Source organism: Carassius auratus, chromosome 1 (genome assembly GCF_003368295.1).
Source record: "Carassius auratus strain Wakin chromosome 1, ASM336829v1, whole genome shotgun sequence".
Classification (NCBI taxonomy): domain Eukaryota; kingdom Metazoa; phylum Chordata; class Actinopteri; order Cypriniformes; family Cyprinidae; genus Carassius; species Carassius auratus.
The window spans coordinates 4,478,199-4,499,934 of NC_039243.1; the positions used below are offsets into that span (position 1 = coordinate 4,478,199).

Sequence of the window (21,736 nt, forward strand, 5' to 3'; positions counted from 1 at the left end):
GTGTGTGTGTGTGTGGTTATCGTTGCTGCTGCTGTAGGTGATGTTGTGTGTGTGTGTGTGTGGTTACCGTTGCTGCTGCTGTAGGTGATGTTGTGTGTGTGTGTGTGTGTGGTTACCGTTGCTGCTGCTGTAGGTGATGTTGTGTGTGTGTGTGTGTGGTTACCGTTGCTGCTGCTGTAGGTGATGTTGTGTGTGTGTGTGTGTGTGTGTGTTTACCGTTGCTGCTGCTGTAGGTGATGTTGTGTGTGTGTGTGTGTGTGTGTGGTTACCGTTGCTGCTGCTGTAGGTGATGTTGTGTGTGTGTGTGGTTACCGTTGCTGCTGCTGTAGGTGATGTTGTGTGTGTGTGTGTGTGTGTGTGTGTGTGGTTACCGTTGCTGCTGCTGTAGGTGATGTTGTGTGTGTGTGTGTGTGTGTGTGTGTGGTTATCGTTGCTGCTGCTGTAGGTGATGTTGTGTGTGTGTGTGTGTGTGTGGTTACCGTTGCTGCTGCTGTAGGTGATGTTGTGTGTGTGTGTGTTTACCGTTGCTGCTGCTGTAGGTGATGTTGTGTGTGTGTGTGTGTGTGTGTGTGGTTACCGTTGCTGCTGCTGTAGGTGATGTTGTGTGTGTGTGTGTGTGGTTACCGTTGCTGCTGCTGTAGGTGATGTTGTGTGTGTGTGTGTGTGGTTACCGTTGCTGCTGCTGTAGGTGATGTTGTGTGTGTGTGTGTGTGTGTGTGTGTGTTTACCGTTGCTGCTGCTGTAGGTGATGTTGTGTGTGTGTGTGTGTGTGTGGTTACCGTTGCTGCTGCTGTAGGTGATGTTGTGTGTGTGTGTGGTTACCGTTGCTGCTGCTGTAGGTGATGTTGTGTGTGTGTGTGTGTGTGTGTGTGGTTACCGTTGCTGCTGCTGTAGGTGATGTTGTGTGTGTGTGTGTGTGTGTTTACCGTTGCTGCTGCTGTAGGTGATGTGTGTGTGTGTGTGTGTGGTTATCGTTGCTGCTGCTGTAGGTGATGTTGTGTGTGTGTGTGTGTGGTTACCGTTGCTGCTGCTGTAGGTGATGTTGTGTGTGTGTGTGTGTGTGTGGTTACCGTTGCTGCTGCTGTAGGTGATGTTGTGTGTGTGTGTGTGTGGTTACCGTTGCTGCTGCTGTAGGTGATGTTGTGTGTGTGTGTGTGTGTGTGTGTTTACCGTTGCTGCTGCTGTAGGTGATGTTGTGTGTGTGTGTGTGTGTGTGTGTGGTTACCGTTGCTGCTGCTGTAGGTGATGTTGTGTGTGTGTGTGGTTACCGTTGCTGCTGCTGTAGGTGATGTTGTGTGTGTGTGTGTGTGTGTGTGTGTGTGGTTACCGTTGCTGCTGCTGTAGGTGATGTTGTGTGTGTGTGTGTGTGTGTGTGTGTGGTTATCGTTGCTGCTGCTGTAGGTGATGTTGTGTGTGTGTGTGTGTGTGTGGTTACCGTTGCTGCTGCTGTAGGTGATGTTGTGTGTGTGTGTGTTTACCGTTGCTGCTGCTGTAGGTGATGTTGTGTGTGTGTGTGTGTGTGTGTGTGGTTACCGTTGCTGCTGCTGTAGGTGATGTTGTGTGTGTGTGTGTGTGGTTACCGTTGCTGCTGCTGTAGGTGATGTTGTGTGTGTGTGTGTGTGGTTACCGTTGCTGCTGCTGTAGGTGATGTTGTGTGTGTGTGTGTGTGTGTGTGTGTGTTTACCGTTGCTGCTGCTGTAGGTGATGTTGTGTGTGTGTGTGTGTGTGTGGTTACCGTTGCTGCTGCTGTAGGTGATGTTGTGTGTGTGTGTGGTTACCGTTGCTGCTGCTGTAGGTGATGTTGTGTGTGTGTGTGTGTGTGTGTGTGGTTACCGTTGCTGCTGCTGTAGGTGATGTTGTGTGTGTGTGTGTGTGTGTGTGTGTGTGGTTATCGTTGCTGCTGCTGTAGGTGATGTTGTGTGTGTGTGTGTGTGTGTGTGTGGTTACCGTTGCTGCTGCTGTAGGTGATGTTGTGTGTGTGTGTGTTTACCGTTGCTGCTGCTGTAGGTGATGTTGTGTGTGTGTGTGTGTGTGTGTGTGTGTGGTTACCGTTGCTGCTGCTGTAGGTGATGTTGTGTGTGTGTGTGTGTGTGTGTGTGGTTACCGTTGCTGCTGCTGTAGGTGATGTTGTGTGTGTGTGTGTGTGTGTGTTTACCGTTGCTGCTGCTGTAGGTGGTGTTGTGTGTGTGTGTGTGTGTGTGTGTGTGTGTGTGTGTGTGTGGTTACCGTTGCTGCTGCTGTAGGTGATGTTGTGTGTGTGTGTGTGTGTGTGTGGTTACCGTTGCTGCTGCTGTAGGTGATGTTGTGTGTGTGTGTGTGTTTACCGTTGCTGCTGCTGTAGGTGATGTTGTGTGTGTGTGTGTGTGTGTGTGTGTGTGTGTGTGGTTACCGTTGCTGCTGCTGTAGGTGATGTTGTGTGTGTGTGTGTGTTTACCGTTGCTGCTGCTGTAGGTGATGTTGTGTGTGTGTGTGTGTGTGTGTGGTTACCGTTGCTGCTGCTGTAGGTGATGTTGTGTGTGCTGTGTGATGTGATAATCACTGGCAGCATCACAAACACAAACATCAGCAGAAACATGATGAAATTCAGAAGCACCAGGAAGCGCAGGAATGAAAAATAGGACAGGATTCCCGTCCCAAACATGCCTGCGAGAAACAATCACACAGAGGAACACATTAGTGTGTTTCAGACCCCCCCCCCATCATCTGATGAAACGAAAGAAAAGCCCTGGCATCACAGCGATCACATGCAGGGTTTCTCACACACTGATTTATCTGTGGCGGGTCACCACAATATCAAAACTGACCGCCACAAATAGATTTTCCCAAAGGCTTTGACTTTATTGAATAAACGTTAGCACTGACGTTTGAGAATCTAAAGCCAGTGAGAATGTTTTATATCACTGTATTTTAGAAGGTAACCGACTGCATTTATAAACTTTTCACTATCATTTTAATTTATTGCATTTAATGCCTGATAAAGCAGTGTTTGTGAGATCAGCGCTGCTCTCCCGCTCTTAAAGCGCCTCCTGTTGGCAGAAATGTAAGTTGCTAATACATATACTGTACACGGGGCGCCCCACAAATACGAGTGTAAGGCTGTGGGAAACACTGCCATGAACATCACAGAGACGGTAACAGCACAGTTAGAGACACGGACCCTCGATGAGATGAATATCTGCCCTCCAGAGCTGCAGAGACGAGAGGACATCCATCCCGTCCTCCTTGAGACGCTTCAGAGATCGATGGACATTGAGTCTCCACAAACCCCAGCCGGTGAGAGCGCCGCCCTGCTGGAGACGCTGCTGCCTGCGCACGCACACACACACACACACACACACACACACACACAATCAGACACACACACACACAGAGACACACAATCAGACACACACACACACAGAGACACAGAGAGACACACACACACACACACACAATCAGACACACAGAGACACACACACACACACACACACAATCAGACACACACACACACACACACACACACACACACAGAGAGAGAGAGCCAGTATGTCAATAGCTGAATGAAGAATATATGAGCCAATAGCTGCTCGCATAAAATTCAAGGCATTGATATTTGCCTACAAAACTACCACTGGCTCTGCACCCATTTACCTAAATTTGTTACTTCAGACTCATGTGCCTCTAGAAGCTTGTGTTCTGCAAGTGAATGTCGCTTGATTGTTCATCCCAAAGAAGCACAAAGTCACTTTTACAGACTTTTAAATTAAATGTTCCCTTCTGGTGGAATGACCTCCCCAACTCAATCCGAGCAGCTGAGTCCTTAGCCATCTTCAAGAATCAGCTTAAAACACATCTCTTCCATCTTTATTTGACCATCTAACTTTAACACTCACTATTCTAATTCTATTCTTTAAATAAATCTAACTTCCTTTCTAATCTTTTTGTATTCTATTTTCTTTTCATTTATCATACCGTTATAAAAAAATGACACTAGCTTGCTCTATTCTTTTTCTATCTGTTTTCTTTTTATTGTATTATTTTATTATATTATAAAATCCCATGCTATGTGTACTGTGTTAAGCTAACTGAGACTTGTTATAGCACTTATATATCATTGCTCTTTTGTTTTTGATTGCTTCCATTGTCCTCATCTGTAAGTTGCTTTGGATAAAAGCATCTGTTAAATGACTAAATGTAAATGTAAGATGTGAATAAATAACTATATAGTACAGCTCTATATGCCAACATGGTGATATCTAGTTGCAGCATCCACACACTCACTTCTCGTGCTGCTTCTCCTGCATGCTCTTGGGAAGCTCCCTCACAGGTTTGAGCTCCTCCCCGCTGTGGACAGGTTTCTGCTCCGCCCATTTCCCACTGTTGATTGATGGCTGTCTGCCCCGCCCACTGCCCCGCCTCCTGCTGCTGGAGCTGGTCTTCCTCCGGTACAGCAGAGACTGATAGCTGGGCAGCTGCTCCAGCAGGAGGTGACTGGAAGGAGCCCGTCGGTCCGGGACGAACACTGATGCACAGAAGTGTGTGAGTGTGTGCTCAGGGCACTTAATATTACACATCTGACCACAATAATGCCTCACATTTTAAGATAAAACATTTGTGTGTCAAGATCAATGGAATACTATTTTCAACATACTACGATTTGGGACGTACTAATTCTAGTTTCGCATACTATTTAGGACGGATAGTATGCGAATTGGGACTCAGCATCGGTCTTCTAACGATTCATAAAAATGACTCAAAGTCTACTCTTAATTTTGAAAGTAACATTATATACGGTGCACTGTCATATCTCAAACTTTGCAGGATGTTTTTGTTCACTTAGGTCTATGTTAAAGACTACATGAAAGGTAAATGTCAAAATTCCATGATAGGTGCTCTTTAAGTTTGCTTAATTTTCAATAATTAAAAGATAAATTAATGTTTTGTGTTTAATGTGCATCTAAAAAAATGCTTTATTTAAAACCCTAAACTTTATAAAAAAAACTGAATGGCACTTAAATGCACTTAATTCATCTGTCAACTTTATTGTCATTGTTCACAGTACAAGTGCAGACAGAGAAACAATTGGTAATAATTAAATGTTTATTTTTGATGTATGCATTGCATTCTATGCATTTAAAAAATACATTTTTTTTCTAAAAAAGAAAACTAAGTTGTTAATTTTAAGAGACCCAGGAGTGTTATTTTATATTGCATAATTAATATTGCATTTTAATTAAGCAAAAACGCATTTTATCTGATTACTCGATTAATCGATGGAATTTTTTGGTATAATACTCGATTACTAAAATACTCGATAGCTACAGCCCTACACTAATCGCTTTTTTAATGATGAATATAACAGAGCCTGCAATGACAACAGGAAATAAATACATATTTGGGTGGTGAAATATTATAATAAAATGTTTTAAGACAACCCATGTAATTTAAATACCTTAAACAAACTATAATAAGCCATAAGAGAGCTTGTGTGAATTAGGCTAACTTACCTCTTTGCGTCTCTAAACAGCACTGCTATTACCTCACTAGTGAGAAATGTCATGTGTAGCCTTTATGTTGCTACACTACACGCGAACTGATCGAATCATCAGAAAAGAGCACTGACAACACCTTTCTGTGCAAACTGCGTGACCGTAATTACTGTTAACTACGCGAAGTGATATGGAACTGTAATGCGGTCAAGAGAGCTGCCTGGAACTACGTTCGACGTGCATTTCCCAGAAAATAATTACACACCTCAGAACGTTCGTCAGCCAATCAGATTCAAGCATTCAACCGTCCCGTAGTATAATTATAATTATTATATCATATAATAGATATTTACATATAAATCTGCCTCCTCATTTTAAAACACCACCGCGAATAATACACATTTTACTTTATTACGCTGCTTCCATAATAAAGACCCATTTTGAATGTTTACGTGCTTTTCTTCACTTTAGATATGAAGTATTCCAGCATTTCAGAAATACAACGTTACCTTCTAGTGTTCAAGAGTGCTCAAAAAGGGTTTAAACACTGCATTTTGAATCGATTTCTTCACTTCAAAACAGATTTTTACAGTGTGAGAAAAACACCGTCATCCTGGATCGGACGGCAGTAAAATCACCAACTAACGTTAACCGCTGTAATGGTGTAGTGTGTTCTTCTTCATCATCTTCATCTTCATCATCAGACGCGTCGAGACTCGCAGTGACGCATACTTTCGGTTCGCGACTCACGACAACAAAACAAGCCTAGCTTCAGACTTTACAGTCGAACATCGAGAGAAACTCAGACTGAAGTAAAACACGCGGGTGTGGCGGGTTTCATATTTCATCGGATGGCCATCGGTTCATCACATTAACCGTGTTAAACCTCGTGTGTGTGATTACACTTCACAAGAAGTTACGCGCAACACATATCATCATAAAAATAAACTTGTGCCGGAACTCACCCGCATCAGGGGCGTCCATCCGTGATCCGGATCAAAGTGTCCCGCGACGACCGCTTGTGTGTTAATAACGAGTCTGTCGCGTTACTGGGGTGTGTGTGTGTGTGTGTGTGTGTGTGTGTGTGTGTGTGTGTTAGCTGTGTTCGACTGGAGGCGGCGCTGCGCAGACCGAGCGAAGCAGTGCATGACGGTTAGAAAACTGACTCTAGGTGTGTTCGACATCGGCTGCGGCTGGATGCAACCGATCGGCGAGAGTAGCCGCGTGCAGGTGGGGAGGAGCTGCAAGCGGAGATATGAAGCCGGACACGTTGTGGCTCCCGTAGTTTGCTGCAATTACGTCAGTCATGGCAGATCACGTGGCGATTGCTTACTTGATCGCGTTTAAAAGTGGTGTTTTGAAAAAAAAAAAAAAAAAAAGTGGTGTTTTGGAAGGGTGCCTTCCAAAACAAGATACCATATTGGATATATACTTTATCAGTATGACATGGGTGTTTCTGCTTATACAAAATGATAAAAGTAACCTATAAAAAAATTCCCTGGTGGGTATGTGTTTTTCAAGGTTTCAGCAACAAGATTTACAGTGCTGCCCTCCTGCTGAGCTTTTTAACATTTTAAACATAACACCACTGATTTTCATATACAGAAAAGCACAATTCTGTTGGATTTATATTGTGATTTAGACCAACTATTTGAAAGTGAACAGTGTTGTCAAGTTGTTACAGCAAGTTGTTAGCAGTTTGCTAACCACATGCAGGTGAAGTATAAACACAGCTAAATAAACTAGAGAATATGAAGAAACCAAACAAATGGAGGAACATAATGTATTATGTATCATTTGTATAGGAGCATTTATGACCACATTAGATTGTATGCTTTTTAGATTAACATTTTAGTTCTTAAAAATGCTCATTTGAATAGGTTATGCTGCTGAATACTGTAAAAGGTCTGTATAAAAAAGAAAGTCATGCAAAATAAACATACACAAACTTTATATTAACAATAAAGTAAATACAGTAAAACAATATTTAATAAATATGATTTATAAGATGAAGACGACATAAAAACGTATTGAACTGTTTTTAAAGTCCATATGAGAATTTCTGAAACTGAAGCCGACTTGCAATAAACTTGAAACGCACATCATCTGTGTCATCAGTGAATCCAGCCAATCGTGGATCAGTTGTGTCGTCATCAGAACCTGTGCAGCCGCTCTTCAGAAGCTGCGCTGGCTGAGTTCTCCGGCTACTCTCGAATCGCTCTCGTGGTACTTTGACGGCACACGTCACAGTCACGTGGCGTCAGCGCTGTATCAAGTCGGACAAAATTTCTAACCGGCATGCACTGCTTCAAGTCAGCCGACGATCGGTTTGCGCAAAACTGCATGAAGTCGAACAAGCCTTCTCTCTCCCTCCCTCACACACACACGCACACACTCTCTCTCTGTCTCTCACTCTCCCTCTCACACACACACACACACAACACACACACTCTCTCTCTCTCTCCCTCACTCACACACACGCACTCTCTCTCTCTCTCTCTCTCTCACACACACACACACACACACACACTCTCTCTCTCTCTCTCTCTCTCCCTCACTCACACACACGCACTCTCTCTCTCTCTCTCTCTCTCTCACACACACACACACTCTCTCTCTCAATTCAATTCAATTCAATTCAAATGAGCTTTATTAGCATGAGTGTGGAACACAATGTTGCCAAAGCATCAACATATTATATATAAATAATAAAACAAACAAACAAAACATATATTTACAAATCCGCATACAGCAGACATCTGACCTCTGACCCCTGTAGAGTAGAGCTCTCCAGCGCTGACGCCAGGTCATTGATGTAGATGTTGAATAGAGTTGGGCTCAGACTGCAGCCCTGCCTCACTCCACGGCTCTGCTGGAAGAACGCGGTTCTGCGGTTACCCATCTTCACCGCACTTTTGCTGTTGGTGTACAGAGATTTAATAATGTCAAACGTTTTTCTGCCAATGCCAATTTGTAGGATTTTGTACAGTAGACCATCATGCCAAATTGAATCAAATGCTTTTTTAAAGTCTACAAAACATGCAAATATCTTCCTTTGTTTGTCGTTGATGTTCTTGCTGATTAGAGTGTGGAGAGAGTAGATGTGGTCGGATGTGCGATGTTTTGGTAAAAAGCCAATCTGTGCTTTATTTAAGATGTTGTGTGCTGAGATGTGTGAGACGATGCGTGTGTGAATGATACTGCAGAACAGTTTTCCCAACACACTGCCCACACTTATCCCGCGGTAGTTATTGGGGTCGAATCGATCGCCGCTCTTAAATATGGGGGTGATGAGTCCCTCAGACCAGATCTCAGGGAAGTGTCCGGACCAGAACACCAGATTAAATCATTTGCCTAGTGTTTGAATCATGCTGGGACTGCTGAGTTTAAGCATTTCATTATTAATCAGATCTTGTCCACATGCTTTCTTTAATTTAAGATTTTTAATATGTTCTAATATTTCAGATATTGTTATTGATTTATCTAATGGATTTTGATAATTCTTAATAGTTTTTTCCATGTTTTCTAGTGTTTTCTTTATTTTACTCTGGGGTTGGTTGAGGTCGGCCGGTTCAATTTTTTGATACAGATTTTCAAAGTAAGATTTCCAAATTGTGCTATTCTGGAGTGATATCTCTAATTTGGGTTTTTCCAGTTTTTTATATAGGTTCCAGAAAGTGTTTTGATCTATTGAATCGTCAATTTCTTCAATTTTAGTTTGAAAATATTTGTCTCTTTTTTTCCACACAAGTGTTTTGTACTTTTGCAGACAGTCTGAGTAAGAAAGCCGTAATGTCTGGCTGGACGGATCTTTGTGCTTTTTGTTGGAAAGTCTCCTGAGTTCTTTTCTGAGACCGGCACATTCATCATCAAACCAGACATCCTTTCTCTTTCTCTGTCGATTGGTTCTATGTTTGGTTTGCTGTTTAATATTAGATAGAGTTATCAATGTTATGAATATATTACTTACGTTTTTTGTTGCTAAATGTATTCCATTAATATCTAAGGTGAAATCAGTGGACATAAAGTCATCTAGCATTTTTAATATAGTCGGATTGTTCATATTTTCTTTGAATTGTTCCGAGTTGGATTGATTCCACTTGAGTTTATGTTTCAGAGGAAACAGTTTTTCAGCTTCAGGTGGAGCAGTTTTGGTTATTTGACATGGGGCTTTCAGATAAAGCACAGTTTGGCAGTGATCGGACATCGAGAGCTGAGGTCTGACTGTGAAGGCATTGATAAAGTTTTGATCAATATCTGTTATTGAATAATCAACCACACTGGCTCCTAATCTGGAGCAGTAAGTGAATCTACCTAATGTATCTCCACGAGTTCTGCCGTTAATGATGTATAATCCTAAACCTTTACAGAGTTTCAACATTTGTTTTCCACTAATGTTCACTGAAGTATCATAGCTGTTTCTCGGTGTGATATTAGATGAGGGGTGAAACGTGGTGTCATTGGGGATGTGGTCATTATCTACAATATTTACATAATCAATTTCTCGCCCTGTTCTGGCGTTTAAGTCTCCGCAGATGAGGATGTTTCCTCTGGACTGAAAGTGTAAGATGTCAGTCTGTAATGTTGGGAAGCTTTGCTCTTCGTAATAGGGAGAGTCATGAGGTGGAATATAGATTGCACAGAGATAAAGATTAGACTGATATATGACGGATTTCACTTCAAGCCAAATGGATGATTTTCCACTTTTAGCGACTTTAATCGAATGTTTTAAATCGTCTTTGTGCCATATAAGTATTCCACCTGAGTCTCGGCCACATTTAATTTTAGAATTTTTTGATGAAGGAACCATAATTTCCTTGTATCCTATTGGACAATGTAAGGTCTCATTACTACGACACCACGTCTCATGAAAGATACAGATGTCCATGTCTGTTACACTGCTGAGTAAGTCTTGGTCTGCAGTCTTATTACCAAAAGTAGAAGAGTGCAGACCTTGTATATTCCAACAACTGATTTTAAATGATTTCATGAATAGGTGTGTGTGTGTGTGTGTGTGTGGTGTGCAGGTTATGTCCTCAGCCTGGAGCAGATGACGTTCAGCAGATGTCGGGTCTGGTTGAGTTCAGCGGCTGCAGGGTTCAGTGGTTGTTGAGCGGCCGCTGCGTAGCTCTTGTGTTGGTCAAGAGCTACGCAACACAGAGAAGCCCTCGTCCTCCAGCAGAGAAAACAAAGATCAATATTTTATCAAAACAGGAAGTAGAAAAAGGAAGGCTCCTTGTTTTAAGAGTAGAAATAAACAGTAAGGTTTTTGTTTTTATTAATGTTTATGCTCCCACAGTAGGAAGTGAACGAATTCAACTATTTCAGAAACTTAAGAAAGTTCTTTATGATTTAGATCAAGATGATTTTTTAATTATGGGTGGGGATTGGAACTGTACTGTAGATTTTATTACTGACAGGAATGGTGAAGAACCTCATCCATCATCTGCTCTATCCCTAAAAAATGTTATAAAACAATCAGAACTCATTGATATTTGGAGAGGAAAGAATGAAGGAGTGAAACAGTACACCTGGATTCGAGTTACTGACAATAGAATTAGTGCTGCTCGTCTCGATAGATTTTATATGAAGAAAACTATGTATAATAGAGCAATGGACACACAAATAATCCCAAACGTTATCTCAGACCACCATATGATCACTTTACATGTGTTATTGTCACATACAACCCCTCGTTTTTATTTTTGGAGGTTTGAAACCAGACTTATTTTAGATCACGACTTCTGTAAAAATTGTAAAAAATTTTGGAGTTATTGGGTAACTCAAAAAAGTGATTTTAACAATCTCCTGCAGTGGTGGGAAGTGGGGAAAGCTCAGATTAAACTTTTTAGTCAACAATTTTTATCACATACAAGAAACGAGCTCAAATATACGTTATATGTTTTAGAAAAAGAGATATGTGAAATTCAAAATAGCCTGATGAACCAAAATGATCCTTGTTTACAAGAACGCTTAAAGACAAAAAAACAGGAATTAAGAGATATATTTCAGGAGAGGGTTAAAGCAGTTTTGGTCAGAGCACGGTTTATATCAGTGCAGGATATGGATGCTCCAACAACCTTCTTCTTCAACCTGGAGAAAAAACACTCCCAATCCAATGTTATGCATGGCATTCGAAAAGCAAACGGGACAGTTACCTCAGATCCTCAGGAGACTTTTACACTAATTTATATGCAAAAGAAGAGACTGACTTCTATCCATCAAGTGACTTTTTTAAAGATCTGCCAGTATTGGATGAACAAACTGCACAAACTCTTGAAAGTGACCTGTGTTTCGGAGAAGTGACGGAAGCAGTTCATCAGCTTAATAAAGGGAAAGCTCCAGGCATTGATGGTCTGCCGGCAAGTCCTTTTGGGAAGTTATTGGACAAGATTTGTTTTGTGTTTTAAAGGAAAGTTTTAATCTGAATATGCTCCCTAAAACTTGTCAGCAGGCCGTTCTCTCTCTAATCCCCAAAAAAGGAGATTTGCTTATGTTAAAAAATTGGAGGCCTGTGTCTGTACTCACCACAGATTACAAAATACTGTCTAAGTGCTTTGTTAACAGACTTAAAAAAGTGTTAGACAAGCTAATTTTTGAAGACCAAGCTTATTGTATTCCCAAGAAATCTATTTATGATAACCTGTTTTTAATGAGAGATATTTTAAGGTATACAAAACTGTACAATGAGGACTTTGGGATTGTTTCTCTTGATCAAGAGAAAGCTTTTGATCGTGTAGATCACCAGTATCTCTTTTATGTTCTAAAATGCTATGGTTTTGGTGAAAAGTTTTTATCTTGGATAAAGGTGTTATACAATGACGCTTCATGTTTGATAAAAGTGGGAGGAGGGTTAAGCGTTCCTGTAAAAATGGAGAAAGGCATTCGACAGGGATGTCCGATGTCAGGACAGCTTTACAGTTTAGCAATAGAACCTTTACTTTGCATGATAAGGAACAAATTAAAGGGCATAGTTATAACAGGAGGCTTAAGACAAGAAGCTTTTGTTCTCTCTGCTTATGCTGATGATGTTGCCGTTGTAATTAAAAATACAAAAGATGTGCAGTGTTTAGAAGAAAGCTTAGAAATGTATGGCAAACTTTCTTCTGCCAAACTTAACTGGGAAAAAACAGAAGCCTTATGGTTTGGATCCAAAAGTAATGATATTTTTAACTTACCTAAACTTCCAAAAAATGTTAAATGGAATAAAACAGGTTTTAAATATTTAGGGGTATTTTTAGGTAACGATGACTTTGAAAATAAAAATTGGGAGGGATTAGTAGATAGGGTCCGCGCCAAGTTGTCTAAATGGAAATGGCTGCTACCCCAGCTTTCGTATAGGGGAAGAGTTCTGATCGCCAACAATCTGATCGCCTCAACACTGGCATAAGTTCATGGTCCTCGACCTACCGATGGTTTTAATCAGAGAGATTCAAAAGATGCTGGTGGACTTCTTCTGGTCTGGACAACATTGGCTAAAGCCAGCGATGCTCTACCTACCGGTGCATGAAGGTGGACAGGGGCTCATCGACATAAAGGCGAGGGTGGCAACCTTTCGATTGATGGCGGTCCAGCGCCTCCTCTATCATCAGCCTCACGTGTGGATGGACGTTGCATGTGCCCTGCTTCTCAAGACCAGAAGAATGGGCTTGGACAGACAACTGTTTTTAATGAATTTTAATGGAACTTCACTCGGAGGACTTGCACCCTTTTATAGTAATATATTGGAGCTGTGGCAGACTTTTAATTTTTCCAGAGAATGGGGGAGTCCTGATGCCTGGATCCTAGAAGAGCCCTTATTTTTTAATGATTTCTTACACACTGCTTGTTTGTCTTCTGATGCCATCAGAGTCGCACTGACTAGTGCTGGGATATCATCGGTATCTGATCTCAGAAGAGGATGTGAATGGATGGAGGCAAAGGAACTGGCTGATATGGTGGGCTTCAGATCCGTAAGGACCACCCAACGGTTGTTAAACGAGCTAGAGTCGGCACTCCCAAGAGCAGCAAGAGACTTTTTAAATGTTACTGCTCCAAAAACCTGTAAAGAGGCGTATGGTTTCCCTGATTTTAAAATCTCCCTAAAGGATGAAAATTGGGAGGAAACCCCTGGAAACACAGTGACTATGAAAATCCCCGAGTTGAGTTGTTTTAGAACGCTTACCAGGAAAACTCTTTACAGAGTGTGTGTTAAAAACTGCAACTATAAAATTTTTAAAGACTTCAAAGGAACAAAATGGACTTCAGTGTTGGAGTCAGACTCTTCCCCGAGAGGAAGCTGGAGGTCCCTGTACAAAAGACCCATTGAGAAGAGAATTGGAGATCTTCAATGGAGAATTGTATATGGGATATTAGCCACGAACAGACACATAGCACGGTTAGATCCTTTAGTTGGGGAGGGATGTCCTTTCTGTGGTGAGTCTGAGAGTATTTTACATGTTTTTATGCAATGTTCTCGTTTAAAAAATATTTTAGAATTGGCAAAATGTTGGAGTATAAGACTGTTGGGTTGTTTTAGTTTTAATCTGTTCATTTATGGTCTAAAGTACTCCGTTGATAAAAAGAAGAAAGTGATTATTTTTAATTTTTTGTATGGTTTAATCAAGCTCGCAATTTGGGTTACAAGGAAAAATAGAGTGGAATCAAAGGGGGGTGAAACAGATCCTGTTTTTATGGTTAATTGTTTTATTTAAAAAAGACTAACGTTGGAATATGCTTTTTACAAACTTACTAATAATGTGATGTTTTTTCATTTTTGGGGAGTTGATGGGTTTTTATGTGAACCTGATGGTTTTGAAGGATTTAAAATTAAAATTTTTTGAGAAGGTTTGTAATTGAGTGTTTATGGTCTTTTATTGTTTATTTATTTATTTTTTTCATGTTTTTATAGCTTGGGAATGTATAAACGTATGTGTTTTTTCCCATAAAAGCAAAAAAGCTATTTTGTAATGTATAAATAAAGGACATTCTATAGTCAAAAGTCTCTCTCTCTCTCTCACTCACACACTATCTCTCTCTCTCTCTCTCTCTCTCTCTCTCTCTCTCTCTCTCTCTCTCTCTCTCTCTCTCCCTCTCTCACTCACACACACACTATGTCTCTCACACACACACACACTCTCTCTCTCTCAATTCAATTCAATTCAATATTGCTTTATTGGCATGAATGTAAATTATACAATATTGCCAAAGCTTAGTGTACATGTATAGAAAAAATAAAATAAATTATAACAAAAAAATGGACATCACAGTAATGGAACTGATTATAATAACATCTTATAATATTAAACTAACAAATTATAACATTTGTGTGAACGTTTGATTCCACAGTCTTAAACTTACATAGAAATACACAAACATACTAAGGATCACTGTGGTGCACAATAGGGTCAGACACACCGAGGTCACACACACACACACACACACACACGTTCACCTGCTGTCTCTCAGGCTGTGGCACGTCCACACGTATCTCGCAGCCAGTGCTGCTGTGTGTCCCTCTCCTAATAATATCTTTAATTGTTCTGTTTCACTAATTGCTGTAAAGTTCTGTATTAAATTAGTGAATTTGCTGAAGTATAGTTCTCTTATGGAGGTGTATTTCTGACCGTGCAGGAGGAAGTGCGTCTCTGTCTCGATCTCTCCTGTCTGATAGGGAGCACACACTCTTCTGTGCTCACTCTCTCTCTCTCGCGCGCGCGCACACACACACACACACACACACACTCTAGACTGTGCTCACTGAGCCTGTACTTGGTCAGGATCCGTCTCTGCTTTGTGTCTCTGACACTCTGGAGATAATCTTCATATTCATAATCTGATTTTAGAGTTCGATAGAATTGTAATTTACTTTGTGTTTTAGTTTCTTGATCCCAATGTTCCAGATATGTATTTTTAGATTGTTTGGTAATTTGGTTGATTTTGATGTTTTGGTGAGAAGCAGTGCTGGTCTGAGACTGGTTAGTGTTAGTAGAGTTAGTCAGGTTAGTAAGTCTCAGAACTAGCTGACTGAGTGGACTCTTTTCAGGGTTCAGTTCTTGGGTTTGTAGCGCTTTAAAATGTAGCGATTCTGTGGGACTAGATTTCAGATGCATCCAGAATTTGAGGGATCTTTTTTGCATATTGATAATCAATGGGAATCGGCCTAATTCTGCCCTACATGCGTTATTGGGTGTTCTTCTTTGTAATTTTAGAATCATTTTGCAGAATTCTGTGTGTAGGGCTTCTGTTGGATGTCTGTCCCATCTAGTGTAGCTCTGATCACTGAGTGGACCCCAAACCTCACTTCCATACAGCGCTATGGGCTGAAGCATACTATCAAAGATTTTACACCAAATTGGAATCGGTATTTCAATATTTTGGAATTTTTTCCTGATTGCATATAGAGCTCTTGGAGCTTTATCTTTGAGAGCATTCACTGCCGAACTGAAACTCCCCGATGCAGTGAGGGTCAGACCGAGGTAAGTCTACTGCATCGTGTGTTCTAGAGCGGTGCTGCCTAGACTGAACTGGTGTCTGTGTTCCTGACACCTGGGCTTCTTCTGGAAGACCATAATGTTGGTCTTGTTGAGGTTTACTGCCAGTAGTTGTCCAGCAGGTCCAGCTGCTGCTGTAGTCCCTGTGGGGTGGAGGATCATCTGCGTACAGCAAAAGCTTGATGTTCTTGTCTTGTGGAGAGAGTCCAGTTTGTTTGTTTGAGTTTGTTTGTCAATTCTTTAAATGTAATTGGGAAGTCAAGTGGATTTTGATTATTTTTAATAGTGTCTTCATAAGTTTGTAGATTTTGTTTGATCAGATCATAATTGTCATCGAGTTGTTTTGGTGGGAATTTTCTAAGTTGTTTTCTTAATGTTTTACAGTCTGAGTCGAACCATTTTTCATCTTTTGGTGTTTTTTTAATGAATTTTTTGTCTTTCTTTTTCAATTCACATTGTTGAGGCTATCCTATGAGATAGATGGCATGGTGTTCTCAACGCGTAGCAGGAAATTCTGAGTCCAAACATTAGCTCTCTTTGGGTGGTGTTCCCGTTTATTATGAAGGTAAAAAAGGGATAATTTACATAAAATGATATTTCACCCAGTGCTGAATATTAAAGTGCTGTCGTGCTGTTGGTAACCTGACTGCTCACGGCTACGGTAAGAACCGTGTGTTCCTCCCCATCCACACCCTTTCCTAACTAATTGCAACACCTATAACCCCCTTACTCAAATCTTACCCTGGAGGTCCAATGCACTGCAGAGTTTAGCTCCAACCCTGATTAAAGTCACCTGTCTGCCATTTTCAAATGATCCCAAAGACATTGATTGACACTGATTAGCATGCTCAGGTGGCATTAGGGTTGGCAGGATTTCGAGGTCCAGATTTGAGGATCCCTGACCTATAAATATATCTAGCTCCCAGTGACGTGTCACACAGTGCAACACTTCCACCCAGTGGCTAGAATAATAGTAGCAATATTAACCGATCCAGAGAAGGTGAATATATAAATGGCTCCTACACACTTATATATGCTGCTTTTTGAAATATGTTATTGATTTCATTTGTAGCCAAATTAACACCATCTTTAGTTGTTTCAAATTGTTTATTCATAAATATAGTGATTAGATTTGTCAGTTCTTCAGAATTCAGGGCATGGATGAATTTCTCTGCGCTGTCTGAAGTCCATCTGTATTTCTGCTGGACCTGAAACATTGTGCAGGTTTCCAGCTTGATTTGTTCTGGTGTGTGATTTGTTTTAATATAAATGTTAGTTTGGTTATGGTCAGAAAGTGGAGTTTGCTGTTTGACAGTGAATGCACTGAAGGAGGAGGGGTCCATGTCAGTGATGGCGTAGTCAACTACACTAGCTCCAAGAGCTGAACAACACGTGAACCTCCCTAAAGAGTCCCCTCGGATCCTGCCATTAAGGATGTACAGGCCTAAAGCTCGGCAGAGGTGCACTAACTCGGAACCAGTTTTGTTTACAGTTTGGTCAAGATTATTTCTCGCTGGAAGATTTCTTGTGAGACCCAGGGAGCTCTGGCCAAAGATATATTGATTCCCCTTTGGATCTATGTAATCAGGTTCAGATCCAGTTCTTGCATTAAAGTCTCCACACAGCAGCACATTTCCCTGGGCCTGGAAACGGCTGATCTCTGTGTGGATGTTGTTCAGATACTCTTCATCATGGTAAGGGGATTCTGCTGGGGGAATATAGATGGCACAGAGGTATGTGTCAGTGGTTGAAATGCCAATTTGGTTATTTAGTTTTAACCAGCAGTGAAATTTTCCGAGTGTGATGACAGAAATGTGTTTGGCCAGATCCTCCCTGTACACAGCAGAACTCCTCCTGAGTCTCGTCCACGATGCACTGTACTTAATTTAACTGAGGGCACAATCACTTCATAGTAGCCTGAGGGACAGTAGGTGAGCGCATCACTTCTACACCAGGTCTCGGTGAGAACGATAATATCAGCATCTTTGATATTTTTAAGGAATTCAGGGTCTGTGCTTTTAGGACCAAAAGTTGAAGAAAAAAGACCCTGAATATTCCAACGACATACAGTATTGTTCAAAATAATAGCAGTACAATGTGACTAACCAGAATAATCAAGGTTTTTAGTATATTTTTATTGCTACGTGGCAAACAAGTTACCAGTAGGTTCAGTAGATTGTCAGAAAACAAACAAGACCCAGCATTCATGATATGCACACTCTTAAGGCTGTGCAATTGGGCAATTAGTTGAAAGGGGTGTGTTCAAAAGAATAGCAGTGTCTACCTTTGACTGTACAAACTCAAAACTATTTTGTACAAACATTTTTTTTTTCTGGGATTTAGCAATCCTGTGAATCACTAAACTAATATTTAGTTGTATGACCACAGTTTTTTAAAACTGCTTGACATCTGTGTGGCATGGAGTCAACCAACTTGTGGCACCTCTCAGCTGTTATTCCACTCCATGATTCTTTAACAACATTCCACAATTCATTCACATTTCTTGGTTTTGCTTCAGAAACAGCATTTTTGATATCACCCCACAAGTTCTCAATTGGATTAAGGTCTGGAGATTGGGCTGGCCACTCCATAACATTAATTTTGTTGGTTTGGAACCAAGACTTTGCCCGTTTACTAGTGTGTTTTGGGTCATTGTCTTGTTGAAACAACCATTTCAAGGGCATGTCCTCTTCAGCATAGGGCAACATGACCTCTTCAAGTATTTTAACATATGCAAACTGATCCATGATCCCTGTTATGCGATAAATAGGCCCAACACCATAGTAGGAGAAACATGCCCATATCATGATGCTTGCACCTCCATGCTTCACTGTCTTCACTGTGTACTGTGGCTTGAATTCAGAGTTTGGGGGTCGTCTCACAAACTGCCTGTGGCCCTTGGACCCAAAAAGAACAATTTTACTCTCATCAGTCCACAAAATGTTCCTCCATTTCTCTTTAGGCCAGTTGATGTGTTCTTTGGCAAATTGTAACCTCTTCTGCACATGCCTTTTTTTTAACAGAGGGACTTTGCGGGGGATTCTTGAAAATAGATTAGCTTCACACAGACGTCTTCTAACTGTCACAGTACTTACAGGTAACTCCAGACTGTCTTTGATCATCCTGGAGGTGATCATTGGCTGAGCCTTTGCCATTCTGGTTATTCTTCTATCCATTTTGATGGTTGTCTTCCGTTTTCTTCCACGTCTCTCTGGTTTTGCTCTCCATTTTAAGGCATTGGAGATCATTTTAGCTGAACAGCCTATCATTTTTTGCACCTCTTTATAGGTTTTCCCCTCTCTAATCAACTTTTTAATCAAAGTACGCTGTTCTTCTGAACAATGTCTTGAACGACCCATTTTCCTCAGCTTTCAAATGCATGTTCAACAAGTGTTGGCTTCATCCTTAAATAGGGGCCACCTGATTCACACCTGTTTCTTCACAAAATTGATGACCTCAGTGATTGAATGCCACACTGCTATTTTTTTGAACACACCCCTTTCAACTAATTCAACTAATTGCCCAATTGCACAGCCTTAAGAGCGTGCATATCATGAATGCTGGGTCTCATTTGTTTTCTGAGAATCTACTGAACCTACTGGTAACTTGTTTGCCACGTAGCAATAAAAAATATACGAAAAACCTTGATTATTCTGGTTAGTCACATTGTACTGCTATTATTTTGAACAATACTGTATATTAAAATTAACCTATTTTGTAAGACCGAGAGAAAATAACCTGTCACAATGTACAGTACATGCTAAACAATTTACATTAGTGTTTTTATTTTTTATAATGTGTTGGTGTGTGTAGTCCTTATCTGCTGAGCAGCTGTCTGCACAGGGTCTGGAGCATCTCTCTGATCTGACTCAGTTCACTGCTGGGGGCAGCGGGGGGGCGGGCTGCAGCTTCAGCATAGCTCTGTGCTCTCAGCTCGGGGGGCTTCTCTTGCTGTGGGGGGGCCTTCCTTCTGTGGATGTGAGGTCGGTGACTGTAGGTGTACAGCTCTGTGGGGAGCTGGAGGTGGATGATGTGGGATCCTGGTCCAGGTGATGTCCTTCCTCACCCGGGTCAGAGGGGTGTGTCTGGGCATGTAGGGGTGAATGGGTCGATGGTATTCTGGGGTCGGTAACAGGGGTCTTGGTGATGATGGTCTGCGGCCCAGGGCTGCGTCCTTTAGGGTCTTTTGCAAAAACACGCACTGCATCTCTGTGCAGGTGGAGTCCATCATACAGGTGATGGAGGCCGATGTTGTGGTGGTGGGCCAGGTGTACATTAGGGAGTGAAGAACATCTATGGGAGATTTCAGCATTAATGCTGTAGATGATGTGTGGTGGTGTGTCGGATCGTGGGAGAAGTGTGGAGATCTTTTGCTGGTGATTTCTGCTATTTTCCTCACAGCATCAGCAGTATTGTTGCGCAGTGAGTGAAGGTCGTTCGTCCCAGTGTGTATAATAACACGTGAGGGGTGTCCTGTGAAGTCTCTGATGATCTGGTGGGCCTGGCCTGTTGTACTGCATCGTTTTGCAGTGACTTTCTGGTGTGGGAAGAGTTTCTGTGGGTCCAAGAACTTCCCATTAGAGTCCATGAGGAGGAGCACATCTGGGTCAGGTTCAGGACTGTGGGCAGGTGAGGCTTGTGTTACTGCAGGTGTCTGTGTGTTTGTCGCAGGTACACTCTCTGTGTTTGTGTAGTTAGGTCTGTCTGTAGTAGGAGCTGTACTGTAGCACGGTGTGTTGTCTGTTGTGTTATTCTGTAACTGCTCTCTCATGTCTTCCAGCTGTCTGGAGAAGATCTCCTCTTCCCTCTCTTTGTCCTCCTCTAGCTTGCCTATCTGTACACGCAGAGCTGGGTTGTCTTCCTGTAGTTCTCTGACAGCTCTGGTGAGTTGAGTGATGGAGGAGTGAGTGTTGTTCCTCAGCTGCTGGAGTTCATCTTTGAGCTCTTGGATGTGAAGGTTTGTGTTGTGTTTGTCTGAGAGTTTGGCTTGAGTGTGTTCTCTGAATTCAGTGAAGTCCAGCTCCAGTAAAGCTAAGCTGTCTCTCAGTCGGCGTTCAGATGGTGAAGGAGGAGGATTCACTGGGTCTTCTTCCTCAGAGTCTGTACAGTCTCCCTGAGGCTCGTTTCTCTCCTCCTCGACTCTGGCCTTCAGCAGGGGAAACATCTCCTCAAATGAGTTCAGGCTTGCTTCATTGCCTTGCAGTAGGAAGGTGCCTTTAGTGTAGTACAGTGGTTCCCAAAGTAGGGGTCGCGACCCCACGGTGGGTCGCGGGACCCCGGCGCAGGGGTCGCGAGATGATTTCGATATAGGCTTTATATATTTTTGTTTCAAGTAATTTAACTCTTTCGCATCGCACGTGTGATCAGTCTAGGCTAGTCCCTGGAGTGTACGACCACACCGGTCAGTGCATGACGTGAAATTCAAATGTGCTCTCGCGAGTTGGCTGGCGCTGAGCCAGAGACAAGTGAGCTCAGAGCTGTCATCACAACTTTTCAGTGTTTTCAACCACATAATGTTTATTTTAGGTTTCAGACATATAAGTACTAGAAAAAACAATACATTTAGAGTTTGTAAAATACACACTGATGTCAAAGGAAGAGGCAATAATAATCTTTTTCATTATAATTAGACACATTTTATTCATATCAGATACACATTGTGTAAGTAACTTTAAAGTTTACTCCATTATTCTCCCAGTTCACCAGCCACTTACTTTTATGTATTTCGGGAGAAGTGGATGAATTCACGTGTTGTAAATCCAACAGATCTGATTCTCTGAACTGCGTCTGCGGCAC

At 41.6% G+C, this 21,736-nt stretch overlaps 2 protein-coding genes across 4 annotated transcripts in view; one reads left to right on the forward strand and one right to left on the reverse strand.

The window, feature by feature from the left end:
* Positions 1-6,692, reverse strand: part of tmc7 (transmembrane channel like 7) — a 17,578-nt gene extending 10,886 nt beyond the window's left edge. The window contains exons 1-4 of one of the 2 annotated variants that reach the window (XM_026195693.1): positions 6,434-6,692; positions 4,261-4,501; positions 3,158-3,306; positions 2,488-2,643 (exon numbers count right to left, since the gene is read on the reverse strand). In XM_026195693.1, coding sequence (XP_026051478.1) covers positions 2,488-2,643; positions 3,158-3,306; positions 4,261-4,501; positions 6,434-6,452 — 565 coding nt within the window. In that variant the 5' untranslated portion in view covers positions 6,453-6,692. Of the gene's footprint in view, positions 1-2,487; positions 2,644-3,157; positions 3,307-4,260; positions 4,502-5,977; positions 6,238-6,433 lie in introns of those variants that run through there. The other variant, XM_026195769.1, reaches the window with a different exon arrangement.
* Positions 1-21,736, forward strand: part of LOC113039050 (zinc finger protein 501-like) — an 847,435-nt gene that overhangs the window by 228,149 nt on the left and 597,550 nt on the right. The gene's annotated exons all lie outside the window — the stretch shown is intronic.